The sequence below is a fragment of the Lissotriton helveticus genome, chromosome 3_1 (assembly GCF_964261635.1).
Source record: "Lissotriton helveticus chromosome 3_1, aLisHel1.1, whole genome shotgun sequence".
Lineage (NCBI taxonomy): Eukaryota > Metazoa > Chordata > Amphibia > Caudata > Salamandridae > Lissotriton > Lissotriton helveticus.
The window spans coordinates 1,035,900,503-1,035,925,370 of NC_136061.1; the positions used below are offsets into that span (position 1 = coordinate 1,035,900,503).

Below are 24,868 nucleotides of genomic sequence, written 5' to 3' on the forward strand. Positions count from 1 at the left end.
AAGGCGGATCACATCTCAGAGCAAAAGACACCTTGAAAACTCCAATGTGCAAAAGTGCTGACATTGCACATTCTCAGCAGTGGTGAACAAACTCAGCCAAGCTTCTCCTCATGCACGGAAGAGATCTTGTGCCACCCACGGGTCTCCTTTGTTATAAACATCCCTGAAATATTACATATTTCCATGGTGTCGTGGTTGAATGCCTTAGGAATTAAAGCATGGCAATTTAATCTAAGACTAAGAAAATAATCAGCACTGGAAGCCAACAAACGTTGCTAAAGTCCTCTCATTTGTTGCATACAAATTATAAACATCTCAGAAATATTACTTGTTTCTGTAGTGTTATGGCAGAGTGTCTTAGGAATTAAAGCATGGCAATTTGTTCTAAGACTAAGAAAATAATCAGATGCATAGAGAGGCAACAAAGAAAAATCATGTTTTAATATGAATACAAGTTTACATGAAATCTTAATTAACAATTTAGACACATTACATATGCAAATCTTCAAATATCTGTACACAAAATTAGACTGGTTATGCTTGTGCAAGGCGCTCTAGAACGCTTCGGTAATCTGTGACAAGCTGCTGGTAGCTCTCTTCCAACTGTTTATGTTGTAGGTTTAGGTCTATTTGGTTCATCTGGTTCGTCAACTCTTCGGGTTTGAGGCACTTTTTCATCTTGGCCATCTCCCTTTGGTTTTTCTAAAAAAAAAAAAAAAAAAAGGCAGTTTAGCTTTCACTCAAACGTTGATAATACTGCATCAAAAATACAGTTTTCTATGCAGTAATTACAAGAGTGTACTCCTGTGGGTCAGATGCTTACAAGCGCTGACAACAGGCCAACATACAAGGTCAGTTCAGTAGAACAAAAAGCTGGTTGACATTAGCCAAGCAATCGGAGTTACACGTTTTACAGGTGCATGTGCAGGCAAGTTTGTGGGCGGGAAGCAATGATTTGACTTAAACAGTGGCAAGGTAATTTCGAATTAAAAACTCTGCCCATATCTTTTGCCTTAACTAGAAGGCAACATCTAATCACTCGACCACTGGTGACCATACAAGGGCTCGGAAAATAGCGGCAGTTAGCATTGCTGATTTAGAAAATGTTTTCTATCTAGTTGCATAGCATATATCTATTTTCTCAATATAAAGCCCGTTCCTAATGGGAAGGACTATTTTGTTTTAACTGCCTCAGCAGAAAGACATAACATAACAGACAAATCCCCCATTGCCAGCACGTTTAACTTAGCTGCTTATTTCTAGAACAGCGTGTATCACAAACGGCAGCAGCTTTCTCTTTTCGCAAAAACGTACTTGGCTGCAGCAAGAGTTCAAACCTTTTGATTTTTTAAACGTTCCATGGTGGATCACGGATTTTACTGTAGAGCTGTTACGGTTAGTTTTTAAACAGGGCTGCACTCATCACAGTAAAATCGGGGTTTATGCAAGTCTCCTTTACATTATCCTACCCCCCACCCTATCACAGTAACCTCAATTTGAATAGTCACTGGCCAGCAAAGCTTTAGCAAAACTACTTGTACTCATTTTTATAGATGACCAAAAAAGACAATTCAAATGTTGCAAAAACCTCTTTATGGTCTCTAAATGCTGCTTCCTCCTCTCAATCACAAGTGGTTTTCGATGTCTGCGCACTTTCAACGCTTCCTCGCAGCATAAAAGTGATACTTGCTGACAAGATTTGAAGATTCAGATTTAGAACTTTAAGAGGAAAAAACAATCCCTGGTACTATTAGTCCAAAGACTTGTGTTTTTTTCCCGACAACAAATGTAAAATGCCACCATAAGGACAAGAAAGTAACAGGACTGTGGCACTTCTATTAAGCTAAGGGATGGTAATAGTCTGCATTTAATTTGTATTAAAAGGGTAGTGATCCTGAAGGTGACTGGCTTCGTTTCATTCCCTTTTATTGTGCCTTTGGTTTAGTTTAAACTGCCTCAGTTGCTTTGATTGAATTGAGCTTACTGTATAATGAAGACTTGCCTTTAGTGATTTGTTCATTTTTGCAATTTGTTCATGGCCTGTTCTCTTGAATGGCTTTGTTTATTGATTTATCTTGAAGAGACTGTCATTTGTCTGCATACTACCCCTCCCCACCCACTGGCGATTTAATGGCAACAGCTGCACGATCGGACTACAGCAGCGTGTGCAGGCTGATCTGAAGCAAGCCTACCATGCCTCCGGGCACTCACTGGGCAGTTGACTATCAAACTGTTAATGTACCCATGCTTTGCAGTCCTTCACCCCTTAAGAGTTGCCATTTGATAGCGGAGTGTGTGCCTGGTTCAAGCTTCTCTACAGATTAGGTACTTAAGATACTCAGAAGTTGCCTTCTTCCACACTCCATAGAAAGACATCTGAACACAATTTCACTGGGTTTAAAACCTAGACTTTTCATAGTTGATCATGAGACTTACTCATACTGCTGGTCACACACTTTTTTGTGCTTCAATAATGTGTGTACATGTTCTATACGTTGGCCCACCAAGTAACTTGATTGGCCAGAAAGATGGACCTTTCAGTTTTTGCGTCCATCTCAGGCTTTCCTCTGGAAGTTGTTGGTAGTGGATTTTGTTTAGTTCCAAGGCCAGAGGCTTTTGTTTGCTCTATCGCTACCAATTTAGATAGTTACCCACCAAACTGAAGGACTCCATGCCAGCTATATTACTGTTTCAAGGTTCACAAATGCAATGTGGTCAAAGAATAAGTGGGCCAATTACCCTGCAGGATTGCTGCAATCAGCTGTTACAAAATGATCAAGCACAGTATCCGTTATGCAGCATGTTCTTCTCTGGGCCTGACATCTCTGCACTTGTTTCATTATTTTTTTGCAAACCTAAATAGGTCAAATTCGACCTATCATCTGGGCCTTCAATTCTAGATCCCCCAGCAGAACATTTTCCAGTAAGGACCATGCAGCTTATCATACTGTGCACTGTGCCATATTTATTTGCTATTCTCAATACTTCTTTTTTGATAAACAGTTTTATTGATTTTTGAATGAACAAATAGCAGTATAGCACACTTGATCAGTTTTCACAGCATCTTAGGGTACAATTGCGTGGATAAGATTCTCAATACTTCTTTAGCCACTGCTGTAGTCAGTGAGGTCCAGAAAGTGCCAGGGTTTACACACAGTTGGAAGAAACTAATTGGGACTAAGGAATCTGAACAATTTCTGCCTGTCTCCCCACTCTCTGCTGCAGTAAAGGTGATTCGGGATATGGTATCCATCCAACATGGGAACTAATGCACCAGATCTGGGCTATCAGAAAACATCTTCAGAATCGTGTCCGATGTTGACAGTGTCATGTTCTCCCGTTCACTGTGGCATTTGAGACAGTGGCCACGCTAAGCAGACAATACACTTCCAGGTATTTGGACCATACTTAAATGGTTTGAATCCCTTGGAACAATTGCTCCAAGGCAGTATGCTTCCCTTTTATTCTCTTTTGAGCTTTGCTCAGTGACCTGTGGTGTGCCAGAGGGCTCTCTAAGTCACTAGGTTTGTTTCATGGCACAGCTCATCAGATCTCCAGGCATCTGTTCGTACATGTACACCAACACAAAGCTACTTCTCCACATAGCTGGGTGTAGCTGCTAGATTACAGGCATACATGTTGGTAGTTAGGCATGAAGTGAACAGGCACTGTCTGAGTGTCCTACTAGCGTATGGTAGTGTAGTGGCTGTTATAGATTGTACCAGGAATTGTGTGATCAGTATTTCTGGCCACAGGAACCTAAGTTAGTACCAGAGTAGGAAAATCATGAAAACTGTAGACTTCGAAATGTTTTTCAACATTCTTGTTGGTTCTGTATATTTAAGATGTCTCATCAGTACACTATCTTCCGCTTAGGCAACAGAAAACAATCAGCACATTGGCCAGCTTCAAATCACCTTTTGGGTGTACAAACGTGTTGTAAATGGCTATGCCAAAACTGACAAAATGGCCCCACTGCTTATCCCCCCAAAAATAAATTAAAATAAAATGCAACATAACATTCAAGAGAGGCCAACAACTGAAAATGGTCATGCACCAGGTTTGCTAGAATCGGATTAAGGTCTCAACAGGAACCTGGGCATCTAATTGGACGAAACCGGAGCATCAAGGCTCATAAAATGTGATGGCAACCTAAACCTTTAAATACCTAGGCCTATACTAATAAGACCATATTACCTCTAGGTAGGTTTTGAAGATGTCACCTGTACATCGGATTCAGCTACAAGAGGTGATAAAGTAATAACATTCAGCAAGAAAGTAAATGGACTGTACTTCTGTCTGGGCAGAATGGCAGAACCTCAGCCATTTGTGCCTAGTGTACAACCTCCTGACAGCTGCCAGGATATCCAGGTTTTCTGTGGAAAGGCCAATGTGATCAAACAAACTCTCAAGGAACAATACAGATGAGCAATGCTATAGCAGGATGTAGAACGCTCCCTATTCCATTGGAAGGTATCCCCTATGGGGGAGACAGATGTGTTCCTCCTGAAGAAGATGAAATAGGTCCTAGAAACAAACTTGGTGAGACAAAGTTATCTCAAGCTATGAACATGTTGAATTACCAAGGACCTTCTGTAGGACATTCAGGAGTCGCAGGAAAGGCACACAGAAACCTTACTGTCCAGTCCAACATAAGCCTGTCCCAGAGGAATTCCAGACCTCCTGGCTAGCCATCAAGCAAACTGGTCCTATTTGGAATTTAGATGCAATAACCTCACCTGGCAGGAGTAAGAAACAATGAGGGTTGGAGCCTCTAGACAGTCCATGGTGACTACACTTTTGAAACAGTGTGAATACAGCCTCAAAAAGAAGCCTGAGTTAACAATGAAGTACTATACAGAAGCAATACCTGTGATTAAATCAAAGGGGAGCTAGAACGGGTTCTGCTGTATCTGAGCCAGCTATCATGTAGGGCTCCAATGGAGTCTACATTCCCTTTGAGGCGCAGTGTGTTGCAGGGTACTTTTTTTAATGAAACAAGGAAGACAGGTTGGCAGTTGAAGTCTTCTTTTATTGTAAAATCTTCACTGCAACAGTCCTACACTCCAGCCTCTAGTCAGAAGCAAAGCGCAACTGCCAAGCCTAGAATCCCAATCCTAGAATCTTCCCCCAAACATTCCAATATCAAAGAGTGCAAGGAAATAACAGAGCATCTACATTCTAAATACTATGAACCATAGAATATAACAGTGCCATGGGAGAATATAGAACAGAGTGCTGACGAGTTAGCTGCTACTAAGAGACTGCTGAGAGCAATTAAACTGTTACTACTGTAGGAAGAACTACTACAGAAAGTGCACACAGGAGAAGCTAGGCTCTATTCCCCAGTGCAAGTCTTCAGTGTCACTGCAACAAAGTGAAACCGAGTCCTCTGATCCATGCACAGGGTGGGAGTTTCGCAACAAGTGCCCAAAATTAAAAACATGCTAGTAGGTTGATGGCTTGGGACACCTACGCACAGAATGCAGGTTTAATTCTTCAGAGCTGAAGGAGTTTTTTTTTTAACAAAGGCCATTCAGCTCCCTGGAAGCTTGGTGGCACTTTCTAGGCCCTTAATCAGATATTGTTTAAGCAGAGTTTTTGGTACAAGGAGAAAACTGTCTCATGGCCTGAATCCTTCACCTTTTGAGTTTATTTGAAGTTCAATTCAAAAGTGCTTTATTCGAGTATTACTCATAAAAGCAGACGAACAAACACATAATAAAATACTATTAAATTACAAAGTCAAATATGACTTAAGCACGATACACGTTAAAAAGACGGTTTAAATTACATTTCATCCTGTTATTTACAGACAAAGGTGCAAAGTTCGTATAATAAAAAATCAATTAAAAAAATATACGTTCATCAGATAACACCTCGCATGGGAACAGAGAATAGATGATCTAGCAGTCTCTGTTCAACTAAGCAGAGAGTAGTCACCCTGCTAGCAATCTCTGCCTAATTACCCACGCCCACCCCAGGTACTTAGCAGTCGCTATGATAATCCAATTTAAGGAGGTAGAATTAACAATGCGTAGAGCTACCATACTGCTTTTAGTGCCCAGGTTTCTACACATTGGAGCCAACCAAACACGTCTGGGAGCAGAATATGCATTACAGGCAAACAAGAAGTGACCCAACGTTTCCTCTCCTTCCCCACAAATTGGGCAGATAGCTGGACCTCCATTTCTCCATTTTGATGTTAAGTTACTCAGAGGTAGAGAGCCAGCCCTCATTTGAAAAAACAGTTTCCTGTCCATGGGTTTAGTTATAAGATCCCAATACATTTCAAACATGGGAAACAGTTTAGCTTCAAGGAAAGCAGTCGTCATAGACCCATTATTGTTACTAAGGAAGCTCCTGTTTTCAACCTGTTCCCAAAAAAGATTTTTTATGAACAACTTGGATGGGAAGGATGACCCAGTTGGATCGGACCACAATTCGGTTAACCCTAGTTCACTTAATGCTGTTTTTAATGATCTAAACCATCTGATTTTATGGAATCGGTCTGCTTTGATGACATCAGCAAACCCTGCTGCATATTGCGACAACTCAGGGGTGGTCCAGATTCTACGCCAATATAATATCGGACGGAGTTTGCACATTGCCGAGATTTCCTTCCTGCCAAGGTCATATCTGAGAGGCAAAATGCGGCTACTCTGTGGGGTTCCAGTTAATTTCCGGAGGAAGTTATTCTCTGATGTCTGTAACTCCTGGAGATTTTCTTGCCCCCACATCTCTGCCCCATACAATGCTGACCCTATTGCCTTAGCTTCATATATGATCAGGGGGGGTTTAATTGGTTTGGTCAAAGATTTGCTATGCTCCTTAATGATGGTACCAGCCAGTTGTTTGTGTCTTAATACTGCAATGTTTAAATGATGGTTCCATCTATTATCATTTGAAATGTGGACCCCCAGGTAAGTAAAAGAATTTACTACATCGAGGCAACGCCCACTCATGGATATTTTAGATTTAAAATTTTTAGGAGGATTAAATACCATGAGTTTTGTTTTGGCTGCGTTTACCTCCAAGCCGTGGTCACTACAAAATTTGTCAAAAATTACCAATGCCTTTTGCAGACCGCTGGGGGATTTTGATAAAATTAAGGTGTCGTCTGCGAACATTAAAATAGGAACTTTTACACCTGCAAGTGAGGGAGCATCTACTGGCTCGGCTTGCATGCGGGGAACAATTCCATTAATAAAAAGTGTAAACAATGTCGGTGCCATTGAACAGCCCTGTCGTACCCCACGCTCGACAGGAAAATCAATGGTATCATTGCCATAACCACCCCATTGAATTTTGGCATAAGTACCCTCATGGAGTCTCATGATCAAAGTTAAAATGGTCATCGGGACCCCCAGGGCAGCCAGCACCTCCCACAATTTTGCCCTCGGCACCAGGTTGAATGCAGCCCTTAGGTCAACGAAAGCTGCATAGAGACTGCATCCACCCAGAACCACTGTCCTCCACTGTATCAATTGAAAACGGAAGACCTGGTCCACAGTGCTGGTTGCTCTGCGAAACCCAGCCTGAAAAAGAGATAAAACATTCTGCTCCTCTGCCCAATCAAGCAAGTTGTTAATGATTACACGTCCTACAACTTTTTGAACCGTGTCAATTAAGCTGATTGGGCGGTAATTGCAAGGTTGGGCGCGATCTCCCTTTTTATATACTTGGGATAATAACAGCACCCCGCCAGGATACCGGGATTTCAGCGCCCCTAGCAATATGATTTAGTAGAAGGCAGATGTACTTACTCCACCTGTCGGTGTCATTTAGAAAGACGTCCGCCGGGACTCCGTCAATACCCGGAGCTCGGCCACTGTGCACAGATTTCAGGGCAGTCAGGACTTCGCTCTGCACAAAAATGTCTTCATCTGCAAACAGATAAGTTGGGCTAGCGCTATTATCAAGCTGATCCCTGGAGGAGTACTGCTCGCTGAAAAATTTAACCCATGCATCGTGGGAGACATTATTATTGGGAGTTTCTGGAGATCTGTCGTGGCCCCATTTGACAATATGCCAAAATAGTCTAGAGTGTTTGCATTCACTAGCACATTTCAGTTTCTGCCAGTGGTCTTCGTCCCATTCTCTTTTAGCCCTAGCGATGCAGTTTTTATAGTGCTTCCTGGCAGATCGGATCTCACTCAAATTATTACTTTTGATTGCAGCTCCTAGTTTAAATCTTGCTACCCTGCAATCTTGATTGTACCACTTTGCTGATTTATGCGGGCGGGCCCTAATGTTATGTACGGGTTTTAAGAAGAAACTTTTAACTTCATTAAGGTAAGTGAATGTAACCCTGACATTAGAAGGAAAGGGTCACTGATGCATAGAGGAAAAGTTCCAATTTATTATCTTTTCAAGAAAATTCATCTCACACAAACCCGCCTCTTAAAAAATGACTAGCTTTAAAAGGTGTAAAAGCAGCCTTAAAACAACCTACAAGTCTGGAACATTCAAAACCCCAGTTAAACACATTGAATTAACTCTTACTTAATCGCAGGAACAATCCTATGCAACTTGCAAACTTACATGAGGGGCAGATCAAAGTATTCCTACAGAAATGGGGTCCAGGCGCAGAGGCATTAGGTTGGTGGGGCTTGCGCGCTGGGAGCACACCTCAGCTTGTTGTTGCTTGTCTGACAGTTCGCTCCCAGCCTAGCTATGATGAGACTTGGGCTATTGGGAGCCATCAGCCTTCAGATGACAGCGCTAGCATTTATGCATCCTACTGCCGGTCATAAATAGTCCCAGTCTGCAAACCTACAGCCTCAACTCAGCTCACTTCCACTCCTTGCTGCAGCTGCAAAAGCATTGTTAGGCCCACCAGGCCCATTAGCAGCTACTCCGAGTGTTTACACGCCAAATCCGCAAATTCCAGCAGAAGCTTTGGGTGGGGGTTTCTAGTCTGCTTGTGCCACTCCCCTGAAATCATTCGACACAAAGTACCAGGGAAGGTGAGGTGGCACTCACTGAAGAGACTCATTGCAATCCTACAGCAGAGCACAGTGCACAGCAGAAATCGCATTATGTGTGAGACAAGGGCTAAAGTAGGGGCTACCAAAGTAAAGATGAATGTGGGAGGCGAATAGGATGCAGAAATATTAATTGATGATGAATTTGGTGGAGGAGTCTGCCCAGGTGGCCTTAACCTTATTATAGGCACTGTGGCCAAATTGTAACAGACGAATCATATGCCAGTATTATGAAGTGCACTATGCGAGGTGCAGCCAAGTGTACCGTAGAAAATAAACTAGGACCAGACCCCCCCCAAAAAATCAAGCATTTAATGGCTAACACCATAAATCATTTTGGGTCCCTTTCGGAGAAAGATTTGCTCGTATTTCTCCTGCTGCTGTAACGTCCCCACTGGTACAACAGCAGCCTCCACAGTGATCTGGTCTACCTGGCTTGACCGCTGTATCTAAGCAGCCTAAACTGATGGCTTCCAACGGCGTAGTCCGGAAATTAACTGAACAGGATTTAATAACAGCAGCTCCGAAGCTACCTTAAGTAGCCGATCTTTAACTGGATACAACCAGATGCACGGGAAGGCATACGCCGGATGAGGTGCAGGACGGTATCAATATGAGATGTAATGACAACGCAGATGTACAGCCAAAAGGGGGTCATCAGACAAATAGCCATGTAGGAGAATACCTCCTTGTAGATTCCAACCTTACCAGCCAAGGGCGATCGAAGAAATATGGACACCACCTGCCCAACCTATTCCAAGTTTCATGAAGGCCATGTGCAGCGTACTAGATTCAATAGCTATTGCACTGACCTCACAGTAATTGAAAACAGAAGAGCAAATCCAGATACTAATGGAAGCCCCAAGCACCGTGAACGCAAAAACCAGAATTGACCAAAGAATGGCTGGCATTGAGGAAGCTGTGAAGAGTAAACTTGCATAGCCAGCTATGCCAGGGGAGGTGTTTCCCTGTTCTCCCATACTGAATAAGGTGCGTGAGATTCCACAAACCTTAGGGTCAATCATAGAGGACTGCAAGTCTTAGCTCTCAAGGAAGGCCAGGGAGATGCCCACAAGCGAGCTAGTGGGCCAGTCTCTCACAAAGAACAATGCTGGTAATGATGGCTGCAAATGAAACTATGAAAAGACCAAGTTGAGAACAGTTAAAAGGACTGCTCCTAGGGCACACACATCCTAAAACAGGCAGATTAGGAGATTCCTATCCCCAATAAGACCAAACTAAAAATTCAACAGACTGGAAAAAAGTGGGTAAACAGGTAGTGAAAGAAGCATGTGGGAAGGCCACCAGTGCCCCTGGACCCCCGGAATCTCCCTCACTGGTACGCCACACCCCAAAGCCCCCTGAACAATCTTCAAGTGCACGGAAGCCTACATTGATCTCTTCTGCTGAGGCTCTGGAGGGGAAAAAGGTCAACATACTCAAAACCCCATTAAACAGTTTGCAGATTCCGTAGCCTAGTAATCTATCCCTTCGGCACTTGCCCTCTATCTACTCCAGCCTCTATGTGGCAAACCGTGCAAGATACACACACATCAATAGATTCCCCACTGGCCAGTGACCTAACCAGGCAACTAACCCGAAGAGTAATGAAGGCAAGATAGCTCTGCTTACCGGTTGCATTGCTGATAAAGCTGTATGAACCCAGGTGCCACAAGGTTTGACCTCACTAAAAGCAAGCCTGGATTCTATCCCCAGGTGTATCGCTACCAGCTTACTAAGGCAGCCCCACAAGGGCTCTAGGTGAGAGCCCTGGGTGGAATACTGCTGGAACACGCTCCCATGGAAGGGCCAGATCGGCCTCTACCAATGAGGACAACAGGAGCTGCAAGAAGCGGGCCCATGGATAGAGTGGCGAAACAGGATGATGTGCAATCAACCAACCATCACCGGATGACAGGCGGCGAGGGAGTCATGTTAGTGCAGGCCTCTGTGGCCATGCTAAATCTCAATTTCAACTTAGTGCACCACAAAACAGTTCATATACGATACCAAAATCTATCAAAGATACAAAAGGCGGAAGAGGAAGAAGATATAGACCTCCTCCTTCACATTGTCCCTACCAGTTCCATGGACTTAGGAGATTCAAGCAGTGGCTTCAAGTGGTTACCTAACAATAACAACATTTCAAATTGTACTAAGGATGCTATGCAAGCAGATGCTGTGCCACATGTTGCGAGTCAGGGTCTGGCTCGCCCACTATTTGGGCCTTAAATATTGCACCCCTATAGACAGTTCAGATGCCCTACCCAGATTAATTAAAGTCCTAGAGGTAGTGTGGCTTTAGTCTTCACCCCAGTGTATCACTCAAGAGGGAGTCATGATATGCTAAACATGGGAACAATTCTCAAACTGCCCAATGCATTACCAACTTCTAATGATCTGATAGGCATAAGATTAATCCTGCGAGGGGTCTTGCTGGGGAGAGAGCAGATGCTAACGCTCTGCAGTAATTATGCGGCAGCAAACATATAACCAAGCATGAGAAAGATTAGGCAACCTGGGGTGTAATAGTTTAGAAGCAGTCTGTTAAGCCATACCCTCCCATGTTTGAGGAGAGCCCTGAAAGGGATCATAACCCACATTTTAAAGAGAAGGTAGATTTCAATCCAATTCTAAACAGAGCATGTGCACCCCTCTTATCCTTTCCGTTCCCATTGAAAACAGATCTTAGGAACCTAAAGTTCCATGTAGCAACAAACCGAGCCATAGCAGGGAATTCACAATTCCAACCAGGTGGACAGCCAGAAGCCAGCCCGAATCCCCCCTACGTGTAACCCTATCTTGGTTGGGATCCCACTGGCACTGATGGGCAAACATGCAGTTATTTAAAGGGAATACAGTGATCCCTCAAACCAGCTGTCAATCAGATGCAGATAAGCTGGAACATTGCAGGTCTAAGCAAGGAGCTGCAAGATCAGGATTGGGTAGCATACATGAAGCTACAGGATATCTGCTGCCTGCAAGAAACCTGAGCATTGGAGAATATAGACTTAGGTGGGTTAATTTTTTTCAAGATAATTATCTCAAGTCAACCAAGGGAAAGGGCAAAGGGTGGCATTCATGTGTGTGTTAAAGCCTCCTGCACTCTTTATACTACAGTATCATTCTTTCGAATAAACAATAACATCCAACACTAAGTTTGAAAAAGGAATATATCCAGTTGCTTGCAGTATCGCCGGAACCCGACCACCGGGTGTAGAGTTGTGCTCCTAGTGGACCTCCATAAGGGTATTACCCACGAAGTGTTCTAATTATGGGCAATGTTTTGATGGTTCTATGGTTGTGGGAAATGTGCTCTGAGGGGACATGGCTTCGGCAGGTTGGGGTTGCTGGAGTGGGAGGGGTTCAGGGTGGGGGTATGTTTGCCAGTTTACTAAGACCGACAACCTGGTATATGTACTGCTTGTTGTATTCCTCATTATACTATGCTATCATTGAAGTGATCGTTCTTTACATTACTGGAGGGTGGATACCACCTGAGGGAGGGACGTATGTAGAGATGGTGTTTGTTATGTTTGCAGATATCCATGGGTTCTGGGAAGGAGGGTAGATTGGGCTTGAACGTTCTTACATGGAATATCAGGGGGTTCTCTAGGCCCCAAAAGGCCAGGCAGGTTTTTGCTAGTCTTAACAGATGGAACGTGGATGTGGCGTTCATACAGGAAACACACCTTGCACCACACACTCATGCACAATTGGGGGGGAGATGGGCCGAATCAGTGTATAAAGCCTCGTATTCTTCATACTCACGCGGGGTGATTATTTTGATCAAGAAAGGGGTACACTTTGAGGAGCGACATGTTCTTTGTGATCCGGATGGCAGATATGTATTGGTGACAGGCACACTGAGAGGCCAAAAACTGACGCTCCTGAACGTCTATGGGCCAAATACTGATGCTCCCGAATTTTTCCGGGAAATATGGGGACACTTGCAAACACATGCTAGCGCACACATACTATGTGGGGGGGATTGGAACGTCACGTTGCAGGATGGACTGGACCGCTCCTCCCAATCGCTAGAACAACACAAGCAATCAAGACAAATGGTGGGTCACATGATGAATGATCTGGCCTTAGCAGATCTATGGAGGTTACAGCACACTGATATGCCGGGCGCTACTCACATCACATCATCACACAATAGTTGGTCCAGGCTGGACTACTGGCTAGGCTCTAGAGACATGGCGCTTTGGGTTCGTAAATTGCAGGTGCTACCCCGAACACTATCAGACCACAATCCTGTACTACTGCGGGTTGAATTGCCCCGATACTCACCTCCCCCATTCCAGTGGAGATTCAATGCCCGTGCCCTATCGGACACAGTCTATGTTGACACAATAACGAAAGCTATCAAAGACTACTTTGATGATAATGCGCAATCGACGGATGACCCGTGCCTTCTCTGGGAGGCGTTCAAAGCTACGATCAGGGGAGTCTGCCTAAGCACCACCGTGGGGATACTCAGGGACATCAGGGGCCAAATTAGTCGTTGTGAGAAGAACATGAGGGACTTGGAACTGTTGTACGAGACCACGCAGGATGTTTCACACTTACAAGGCTTGCGTGCACTACATACGGAGCATGCAGACTTTTTGGAGTCCGAAATAAAGTACTTAGATCGCCCGCAAGTGGCCAGAGCTTTCGGGGAGGGAGGTAGGCCAGGGGGGGTGCTGGCGCGTAAAATCTGTGAGGGACGGGGACAAAAAGCGATACTTAAGGTTCACTCTAAAGAGGGTATACCACAAACGAACTCTGACGACGTCTTGAAATGTTTTGTTGACACCTTTGGCACGCTGTACAGGTCGCAACCCACTGCCCCAGCGGAGGACACATATGACTATTTGCGCAATGTAGCGATTGGCTGGCTATCGGATGCACAAAGGGAATACTTGGCCAGGCCTATCACAGTTGAGGAGGTGAAGGAAGTGATCGCCTCGCTTCCGAATGGCAAGTCGCCCGGCCCTGACGGGTACACCTCTGAATTCTACAAACACTTTGTGGATATTCTCGCACCCTATTTGGTAGCCATGTACGGCGCTGCCTTCGAGGATTCGTTGCTCCCCCCCACTCTGCGAGAAGCCATGATCATTGCGCTCCTGAAGCCGTCCAAAGATCCGGAGGACTGTGACTCCTACAGACCGCTCTCCCTGATCAATGTAGACTCGAAAATCCTGGCTAAGCTGATAGCTTGTCGCCTGTCTCCGTTGATGACTAGTCTGGTCCTTCCGGATCAGGCGGGCTTTGTACCCACCAGATCCACGTCACACAATACTAGATCCTTGTTCGCTCTTGCACACTATCTCCAACCATCGATTAAAGCGGCTGCGGTCATGCTCGACGCCGCGAAGGCGTTCGATTCCATTGAGTGGCGATATATGATCATTGTCCTACACCGGATGGGTTTCCCTAAACGGTTTGTACAGTGGGTCACTTTGCTCTACACAGAACCGCGCGCTAGGGTTCGGATAAATGGCTACATATCGGATCCGTTTGACATTGAGCGTGGTACCAGACAAGGTTGCCCACTCTCCCCTTTGTTATTCGCACTGGCTCTAGAGCCCCTGGCGTGTATAATTCGGCAGAACTACAAAGAGTCGGCGCTGCAGTTTGCAGCCAGGCCTCTTCACATATCACTCTACGCGGACGATATGCTTTTATACGTCCGCGACCCTGAAACCCATCTGAACCCACTGCTCAGAGAATACATCCGCTTCGGCGGACATTCAGGGCTGGCGATTAACTGGTCCAAGTCATCCATAATACCTCTGACCGACGCCACCATGCCCTTCGACGTGGATTTTCCATTGGACTGGCAGAGGGACCCGATCCGATACTTAGGGGTCATGTTCCACAGGGATCCGGAGGAGGTCCTACGGGCCAATTACGGGGTGGCACTCTCTAAGCTTGAAGATAAGATACAACGTTGGATTCGTTTGCCACTATCATTGGCCGACAGAATCGCAATTGTAAAGATGAACGTGTTGCCCAAGCTCTTGTACCTGTTTAACAACGTTCCGATAACACCGACACGTGAGATCTTCCGCCGTATAAAATCCATGGTGCGGACATTGATATGGGCGGGCAAACAGGCTCGGATTGATCTACAGACCCTAACGCTTCCATTCGCGAAAGGCGGCTTTGGTGTGCCTGATTTTCTCCTCAACACAAAGGAGAACGGGTGAGTGGGGAAAGTTTGCGCTGGAAAGAAAAAATTATTAATGCAAAACACTATTTGGTAAGCTCAAAAAGGATCAGATACTGGTCACCCAACCAGGATCAGACAAAGTGTGACTCCAAGGGGCCACTTTTGTACAATTTAAACCATGAACATTAGATCCTGAGCTAAGGAAAAGTAGTTCAATCAAGATATCAAGTCCCAATTTTTGTGAGTTTTTCCGTTTTATTCTTCTTTGATCTTTTAGTAGAGTTTAATCCAATCTTCACACGTACACAAACAACCGCTGCCAACACGTGTTTCGTCAAGGTCATTCAAACCAAATGACTTCGTCAGGGCTGTAAATATCATAATAAATATACATAATTACATTCCACTCAAGAGAGGTTGTCAAGAATCAAAAAAACACTTGCTATTCACATTAAGTAAGCAAAGTGGCATTCGTTCAAACCCTAAAATACAAATTATTTATAAGGTTACACCACACACAAATTTCACTAAGAGTATCTCCAAGTAGTCTTGAGAAAACTCCATTATTTAATACACCACAAGGGTTACAAAGTTCACAAAAAGTCTCTCAAAGTCATTTTGAGAACACTTCATTGACAAGCCTTCCAGGCAGGTGAAAATTTTTATGCAAAAACTACTTCAAAGTTCAGTTAGACCCATTTCAAAAGTTCCCGAAAGGAGAAAGATAAATAGACCAAGAGAAAGGAAAAACCGTCTGTGCAAGGACAGATAGCGCGTCAGATATAAAAAGTCAAAACCAGACACCGTGAGTGACAAGACCATTGCGTGACAGGTGACACACGTGATGTTGTTATGAATAAGGAATCGTGTTTCACATAGATTTTCATAACGTGTTATAACCAGAGATTGTTCAGAGGGCCAGGGATAGTCACCACACCCCGTGTAAAATAAAATAAAGTAAAAGTGAACTGACTAAAAATGATGGGCTCACCCTGGAGAATTTCATGAAGCTGTAATGTAGAAATCCAGAGAAAATAACTCCCAATTCACAATCTGCAACAAAACTACATACAAAAGCATAATGGATGACCCTTCCAATCTCAAAGAGGCACGAAAAAAGGCAATTCGATAAACACCAATAGATCATATATATAAATAAAATGCTGCACTTACTTAGACATGCAACATATGGCGTATTGGTCAATATCAAAGGTGTTCTATCCGTCCAAACACAAACAAAAACGGGCAGTTCTTGTCCCAAATATCCAGGGACTAAGTAGCTCAATATTTTCCCGCTAGGAAGGTTACCTAGAAGTCAAATATAACGTAGGCTAGGTTAAATAGTTCCCCCTCAAAGCTACACGTCGGCAAAATAATGCTTCCGAAGCAATTGTAAAACCATCATATGCACAGTTAGTTACCCAACAAAATATAAGACGACAGCGTTCCTTAAACGGTAAATAACTCTAGAGACTGGCCAAAACCCAGGAGGAAAAAGTTATGTATACCCATATCATAGGGTCGTTAGCCAAATTTGTGTATTAATTGCAATTGCCAAATTACTGTTTTAGCGCAAGTAATTTAAAATTTAAAATTCAGTTGTAAAGCGGCCCCACGTACCTCCGAGTACAGAGATCCACAGGGTCAAGTTCCCCAATGTAAACCGGCGTGCAGCTACCGCGCCATGTTGTAGAAGCTGTATAAAACGCCCAAAACACGCGACATTAGACCTAAAGGTAGGACTAAACGGTGTCTAGCTACAAACCACCGACATCTTGTAATGCCCCAAATTAACACGCAATGCATTGGAAATTTCAATAAGGAAAGTTGAAAGTTATCTCAAAAGGCGCCGTAAGTTGTGCAGTAAATAGTTATAAATTCTATTGTTATAAGACTGGTCCGTCACCCCAGCATAAATCAACCCAAGTATTAGAACCATTTAAACGTTTTGCAATATCAGAGCGGAATCTAACTCCAGACATCCGACATCTTGTAATGCCCAGAAAAAAGTGCAAGGGGTTGGGAAATTGAGTAAGAGGAGCTAAAGGCTTACCAAAAACCGCACCGTTGTTCGTGCAAATTGTAAATTATACTTTCTATCATCCTAACGGTAATCCGTCTATAAAGCACAGATAAGACCAAGTGTTTGAGCCAGACAAAAAACACTACAATGTCAAAAGGAAGAGGAGGAAAATAAATATACACCAAAAGTGAAAAAACCAATAATCTGTGGAGACATACAAACTTTTAAATTTCTCCCACTAGAAAAGACGGAAGGTAAAACGAAGAATCCATAATTTTCAATTATGTACAGTGATAACATTCATATATCTGTTGTGCAAGATTTGTTATACATATGCAAATATTAAACATGATTTACAAAATATAAAAGAATATAATCATAAAGGAGTCCCAAAGGGGTATATTGTTCCATATACTTGCCCATGAGAAATACACACTACACACATCATCCTTTTTCATAGTTCGTCCAATAATCCATGGTTAGATGTATAGGTTTCTGAAGGCGATTCAAAATTTCAGTTAGTACAAAGAATTACACCAAAAAGAACTGTAATTCATCCTCAAAATTCAGACCCCGTTCCACCGCATGAACCCGCATTATCCAACGTGCTTCTTGTTGCCTGAGCTTGAGTTCACGGTTTCCACCCCTTACATCAGTGGGCATCGTCTCTATACCATGAAAAGACATAGTTAGGTGTTCTGTTTGGAACGGGCAGTCCATGGCATGGGCAGCTATAGGGACTCTGCTGTCCCTATTTTTCAAGCCCCTAAAATGTTCACTAACTCGATCTTTTAGTCGTCTAATGGTGCTACCAATATAAACTTTACCACATTTGCATAGTATAGCGTATATCACATAAGTTGTAGTGCAATCGATGTGGGTTTTAATATGGTAGGTACCTGAGTCATTGTAGTTAAAGTGTTTTAACCCATGTAGTGACATCCTACACATGCTACAGTTCCCACATCTATAAGAGCCCTTATTGTGAGAGTGTAACCAGGATACTTTGTGAACATTTTTGGGGTAGCTGGGGCTGATCATATTTCCAATCGTGGTACCCCTACGAAAGGTAATAGATGGATGAGCCAATATATGCTCTTTTAGTACAGGGTCTGAAATTAACATGAACCAATATTTCTTTAGAATTCCATAGATGTGTGTAGACCATAAGCTATAATTGGTCACAAATCTAATCGGATTTTTGGTTCCAGTTTCCTTAGATTTAGTTCGAAGGGTTACATTTCTTTTAAGTTTCATTGCCCTGTTTTTAGCTCTACTAATGATAGTTTTACCGTAACCTCTAGATAAAAATCTGTTCTCTATGTCATCAGCACATAGTGTGAAATCAGTGTCCTCACTACAGTTACGGCGAGCTCTGTAGAATTCGCCAAAGGGAATAGAGTTGATTTGTGACTTAGGGTGTGCACTACTACCATGCAACACAGCGTTACATGCGGTTTCTTTTCTAAATAGTGTGCTACACAGTTTGCCATTATGTACATAAAACTTGAGGTCCAGAAATGTAATTTCAGAACAACTGTAGTTCATGGTAAAGGTCATGTTAAACTGGTTACTATTCATATACTCAAAAAATCTTAGAAGTTGAGTCACACCACCTGTCCAAATAAATAAAAGATCATCGATGTATCTTCCATAATAGTTGATACAGTCATGCCATTCTGCACCACCAGGGCCCCAGATATGCGTCGTCTCCATCCACCCCATATAGAGGCAGGCAAAGGACGGCGCAAATCTGGAACCCATGGCCACCCCGCATTTTTGGCGGTACCATCTCTCATTGAAGAGGAAAACATTGTTCTCCAAGATCATTTTAGACATTGCCAAAAGCATATTTGTATGGTCAAGTAACTCAACTGGTCTCTTGAATAAGAAATATTCCAATCCCAGGATGCCCTTGTCATGTGTGATGTTGGTATATAGTTGTGAAACATCCATAGTGACCATCACCATTTCTGGTTCCCAATTATAGTCATTAAAAACATTCAAAACATCTTTCGTATCTTTAATATAAGAGGCAAGGCTAGTAACATGCGGTCTTAGAAAGATATCAACGAATTCAGATAATTTTTCAGTGGGTCCCCCAATGCCAGATACTATTGGTCTTCCGGGGGGACTGGTAGTATCCTTGTGCACCTTTGGTAAGGTGTATAGGCACGGGAAACGTGGACGGTCCACTGTTAGATATTTATACTCATTATCAGATAGGATGGTTTCTTGATGGCAGGCTTTTAAAAGGTCGTTAACTTTGGTTACAATTCCAAAAATTGGATTAGAGGGTAATTCAGTATACCAAGCTTGGTTGTTTAATTGGCTCATAATTTCGTTGTCATAGTTAGATTTATGCATTATTACAACGTTTCCCCCCTTGTCAGCCTCCTTAACCACAAGGGAGGGATCTGCTGCCAACGTTTTTAGAGCTTTTCTCTCACCCATTGTGAGGTTGTTCAGATAGGGCGAGGTTTTAGATGTCCTTATCTTTTTCTCTAAGAGGTTCAGTTCCTGTAATACGATCTTGTAAAATGCATCGATATTGTTATTGCTAGCCAATTTCGGGGTCCATTTTGATTTATTTTTTAGGCCACTATCCTCACTGTAATTAGTACAGTAATCAAGTTCCTGCAATACCCGTTGTAGAGTGACAGGATCATTCTCGTTTTCAGTAATAGACAGCAGTAATCTTGTAGCTTCTACATCATGAATCGATAAGTCCCCCCACATTTGATTACAAGATCGATCAGTTTTCACACCTGTTGTTGCAAAGAATTTTTTAATCTTCAGTTGTCTGACAAATTTGTACACATCAATTTTTACATCAATTACATTGCAAACATCCGTAGGGCAAAAATTAAGTCCCTTCTTGAGTGCAGAAATTGTTTCTTGTGACAAATCTGTATCTGTTAAGTTCATTATCTGAATCTCATTGGTACAGTCTACCTCCCCTGATTGGCCTGCCATGATCTGGTCTGATATTGGGTTCTTACGCTTGAGTTTCCGGCCACCCCTTTTACCTCTCTTGGGCCTACTCCGCCCTCTCCCCTTGGATCCCGCTGTTTCGAATTGCCCAATTTTATACGTTGGACCTCCTTTAAAAAAGAGGAAGAGGAGGAGGAGGTGGATGGTACTACTCCATTTTGTTGGTCTGCATTAGTGTTATTAGTTCCTTCATCCCCACTAATAGAGACACTACTGGAAGAAATAGTGTTAATACTACTAGTCGACACAGTCTTGCTGTTCTTGTTAAGTGTATCATTCATGACCAGAGTGTCAAATTTTTTAGCGAAGGTGAAAACCCTGCCCATAGTATAGTCTTGTTCGTCCCGTTTCAGTTTACGAGCCTTCCTCTGTTTGATGTCATCCTCATATTTATTCAGGATGTCATTCAAGATATCATAATTTTTCTTAGTTCCTTCCGCCTTCTGTAAGTCCGCTATTTCTTTTTCTATGATGTCTACTTCCTGTATAATTTTGGTCACCTTTCTCTCACAATTCTCAATGAGTAGGTTCATCAATCTCATGGAATTACCAGTGAGTTCCTTTTCCCAGATCAGGAGGAGGTCCTCCTCCAGATCATCGTATGTGGGAAACAACTGTGATCTAAGACCACGTGGGACCCTATCCAATCTTTGGTATTCTTTCAATGTAGCTCCATCCCACCATTTACTGATCTCTTGCTTTTTCAGGCGCTCCAACCTGATAAATTTAGATTTAAGACCATCAGTGGGTCTGGATGCACCCAGAGCCACTGCTCTATTTACAGATGTTCCAGCATTCAGACTCATAAAAAGATCGCTCGCCACTTTGCTACGGTCGTTACGAGAACACATTGTCAAAGTATATAAGGCACAAAAGTCCTAATTCTTTCCTGCAGCAGCCCCAAATAACAGTACAACACAAAGGAGAACGGGTGAGTGGGGAAAGTTTGCGCTGGAAAGAAAAAATTATTAATGCAAAACACTATTTGGTAAGCTCAAAAAGGATCAGATACTGGTCACCCAACCAGGATCAGACAAAGTGTGACTCCAAGGGGCCACTTTTGTACAATTTAAACCATGAACATTAGATCCTGAGCTAAGGAAAAGTAGTTCAATCAAGATATCAAGTCCCAATTTTTGTGAGTTTTTCCGTTTTATTCTTCTTTGATCTTTTAGTAGAGTTTAATCCAATCTTCACACGTACACAAACAACCGCTGCCAACACGTGTTTCGTCAAGGTCATTCAAACCAAATGACTTCGTCAGGGCTGTAAATATCATAATAAATATACATAATTACATTCCACTCAAGAGAGGTTGTCAAGAATCAAAAAAACACTTGCTATTCACATTAAGTAAGCAAAGTGGCATTCGTTCAAACCCTAAAATACAAATTATTTATAAGGTTACACCACACACAAATTTCACTAAGAGTATCTCCAAGTAGTCTTGAGAAAACTCCATTATTTAATACACCACAAGGGTTACAAAGTTCACAAAAAGTCTCTCAAAGTCATTTTGAGAACACTTCATTGACAAGCCTTCCAGGCAGGTGAAAATTTTTTTATGCAAAAACTACTTCAAAGTTCAGTTAGACCCATTTCAAAAGTTCCCGAAAGGAGAAAGATAAATAGACCAAGAGAAAGGAAAAACCGTCTGTGCAAGGACAGATAGCGCGTCAGATATAAAAAGTCAAAACCAGACACCGTGAGTGACAAGACCATTGCGTGACAGGTGACACACGTGATGTTGTTATGAATAAGGAATCGTGTTTCACATAGATTTTCATAACGTGTTATAACCAGAGATTGTTCAGAGGGCCAGGGATAGTCACCACACCCCGTGTAAAATAAAATAAAGTAAAAGTGAACTGACTAAAAATGATGGGCTCACCCTGGAGAATTTCATGAAGCTGTAATGTAGAAATCCAGAGAAAATAACTCCCAATTCACAATCTGCAACAAAACTACATACAAAAGCATAATGGATGACCCTTCCAATCTCAAAGAGGCACGAAAAAAGGCAATTCGATAAACACCAATAGATCATATATATAAATAAAATGCTGCACTTACTTAGACATGCAACATATGGCGTATTGGTCAATATCAAAGGTGTTCTATCCGTCCAAACACAAACAAAAACGGGCAGTTCTTGTCCCAAATATCCAGGGACTAAGTAGCTCAATATTTTCCCGCTAGGAAGGTTACCTAGAAGTCAAATATAACGTAGGCTAGGTTAAATAGTTCCCCCTCAAAGCTACACGTCGGCAAAATAATGCTTCCGAAGCAATTGTAAAACCATCATATGCACAGTTAGTTACCCAACAAAATATAAGACGACAGCGTTCCTTAAACGGTAAATAACTCTAGAGACTGGCCAAAACCCAGGAGGAAAAAGTTATGTATACCCATATCATAGGGTCGTTAGCCAAATTTGTGTATTAATTGCAATTGCCAAATTACTGTTTTAGCGCAAGTAATTTAAAATTTAAAATTCAGTTGTAAAGCGGCCCCACGTACCTCCGAGTACAGAGATCCACAGGGTCAAGTTCCCCAATGTAAACCGGCGTGCAGCTACCGCGCCATGTTGTAGAAGCTGTATAAAACGCCCAAAACACGCGACATTAGACCTAAAGGTAGGACTAAACGGTGTCTAGCTACAAACCACCGACATCTTGTAATGCCCCAAATTAACACGCAATGCATTGGAAATTTCAATAAGGAAAGTTGAAAGTTATCTCAAAAGGCGCCGTAAGTTGTGCAGTAAATAGTTATAAATTCTATTGTTATAAGACTGGTCCGTCACCCCAGCATAAATCAACCCAAGTATTAGAACCATTTAAACGTTTTGCAATATCAGAGCGGAATCTAACTCCAGACATCCGACATCTTGTAATGCCCAGAAAAAAGTGCAAGGGGTTGGGAAATTGAGTAAGAGGAGCTAAAGGCTTACCAAAAACCGCACCGTTGTTCGTGCAAATTGTAAATTATACTTTCTATCATCCTAACGGTAATCCGTCTATAAAGCACAGATAAGACCAAGTGTTTGAGCCAGACAAAAAACACTACAATGTCAAAAGGAAGAGGAGGAAAATAAATATACACCAAAAGTGAAAAAACCAATAATCTGTGGAGACATACAAACTTTTAAATTTCTCCCACTAGAAAAGACGGAAGGTAAAACGAAGAATCCATAATTTTCAATTATGTACAGTGATAACATTCATATATCTGTTGTGCAAGATTTGTTATACATATGCAAATATTAAACATGATTTACAAAATATAAAAGAATATGATCATAAAGGAGTCCCAAAGGGGTATATTGTTCCATATACTTGATTTTCTCCTCTATTACCTTTGCGCACAGGCGCAATATGCGGCGTATTGGTACCACGATGTCCCATATCTCGCACATACGGCCGTCGAGGAGGGTGATGCTCATCCCATCCCCCTATCTGCGATAATATCACACACGAGGCCACCGCTGCATGCAATGGACATCAACACGGTGGACACCACGGTCAAAGCATGGCACAGGCTTGGACAGCTGACCCATAAGACTCCCCTATACGCTCCGGACATGCCTTTACAGCATCACCAGGCGCTGTCAGTCACTGGTGAGAAGGTCGGGATGTCCTTGCTGAGTAGGGCAGGCATTGACAAGCTGGGGGATATGTTTCGTGACGGTACGTTTGTAAGCCTGGACCAATTGAATTACATCCAAAACCAGACTCCCATGTTTCGCTTCACGTACTATAGACTAACTGGGGCGTTGAGGGACCATTACCCAACGTTCCCGGCAGAACCAGACTGTCTTGCAACACTACAACTCCTGATTACCACTACTGATCTTTCACATCTAGTGTCTAGATTATACTCAGCGGCACAAACAGAGCTAGCGGGACACACTCAAAAAGCTAAGGGGCGGTGGGATGCACTTCTAGAGAATCCTCTAACAGATGAAGAATGGAACTCCACTTGCGCGTTAACACAGATCTTAACGCCTAATGGTAACTTAAGAATAATACATTTTAAGTTTATACACCAGATTTACTACACACCAACCAAGCTGCGAAGGTTTGGCTTACAGGAGGAAGACAGATGCAAGAGGTGCAATAGGGAGGGGGCGGATTTTGCACATCTGGCTTGGGGTTGTGCGAAAGTGGCGGGATATTGGGGGGAGGTGACTACCGCCCTTGCTGGTATGTTAGGGGAAGAGATACAATGTACACCTAAGATTTGCTTACTGGGCATAGTTCCTCAATTCCGTGCATTGAAGCGTAAGTTTTGTGCAATTGCTTTATTGCTGGCGAAGAGACAGGTGGCGCAATGTTGGCATAGCCGAAAGGTACCGACGAAGAAAACATGGCTGCATGATATGTCCATCTGCCGGGACAGACTACAAACATACGAGGAGCAATTACCGATGAGATCCAGACCAAGGGATATGTGGTGTTTTTTGACAGACTTCCTTACTTCCCTGCAGGGCAGTGAGGAGGATTAGTTACCCAAATGTTTCACCTCTGGGGTGGGTTGATTAAGGCATGGGTACAGACGGGCCGAGGTGTACGTAGGGAGAACACTGAAGTGGTGGAGGAATAGATATCTAGGTCATATGAAAGGAGAATGTCAGGTCTTCAGTTGGGGAATGTTTTTTTGTTTACCTTGTTTTCATCTATATCACAAGTTAAAATG

The 24,868-nt window shown here is 42.9% G+C and overlaps 1 protein-coding gene across 3 annotated transcripts in view; it reads right to left on the reverse strand.

Moving 5' to 3' along the window:
- Positions 1–420: 420 nt before the first annotated feature.
- HAT1 (histone acetyltransferase 1) overlaps positions 421–24,868 on the reverse strand; it is a 326,654-nt gene continuing 302,206 nt past the window's right edge. For all 3 annotated transcript variants that reach the window (XM_078681568.1, XM_078681567.1, XM_078681566.1), the window contains exon 11: positions 421–702. In XM_078681568.1, coding sequence (XP_078537694.1) covers positions 535–702 — 168 coding nt within the window. In that variant the 3' untranslated portion in view covers positions 421–534. The remainder of the gene's footprint in view (positions 703–24,868) is intronic.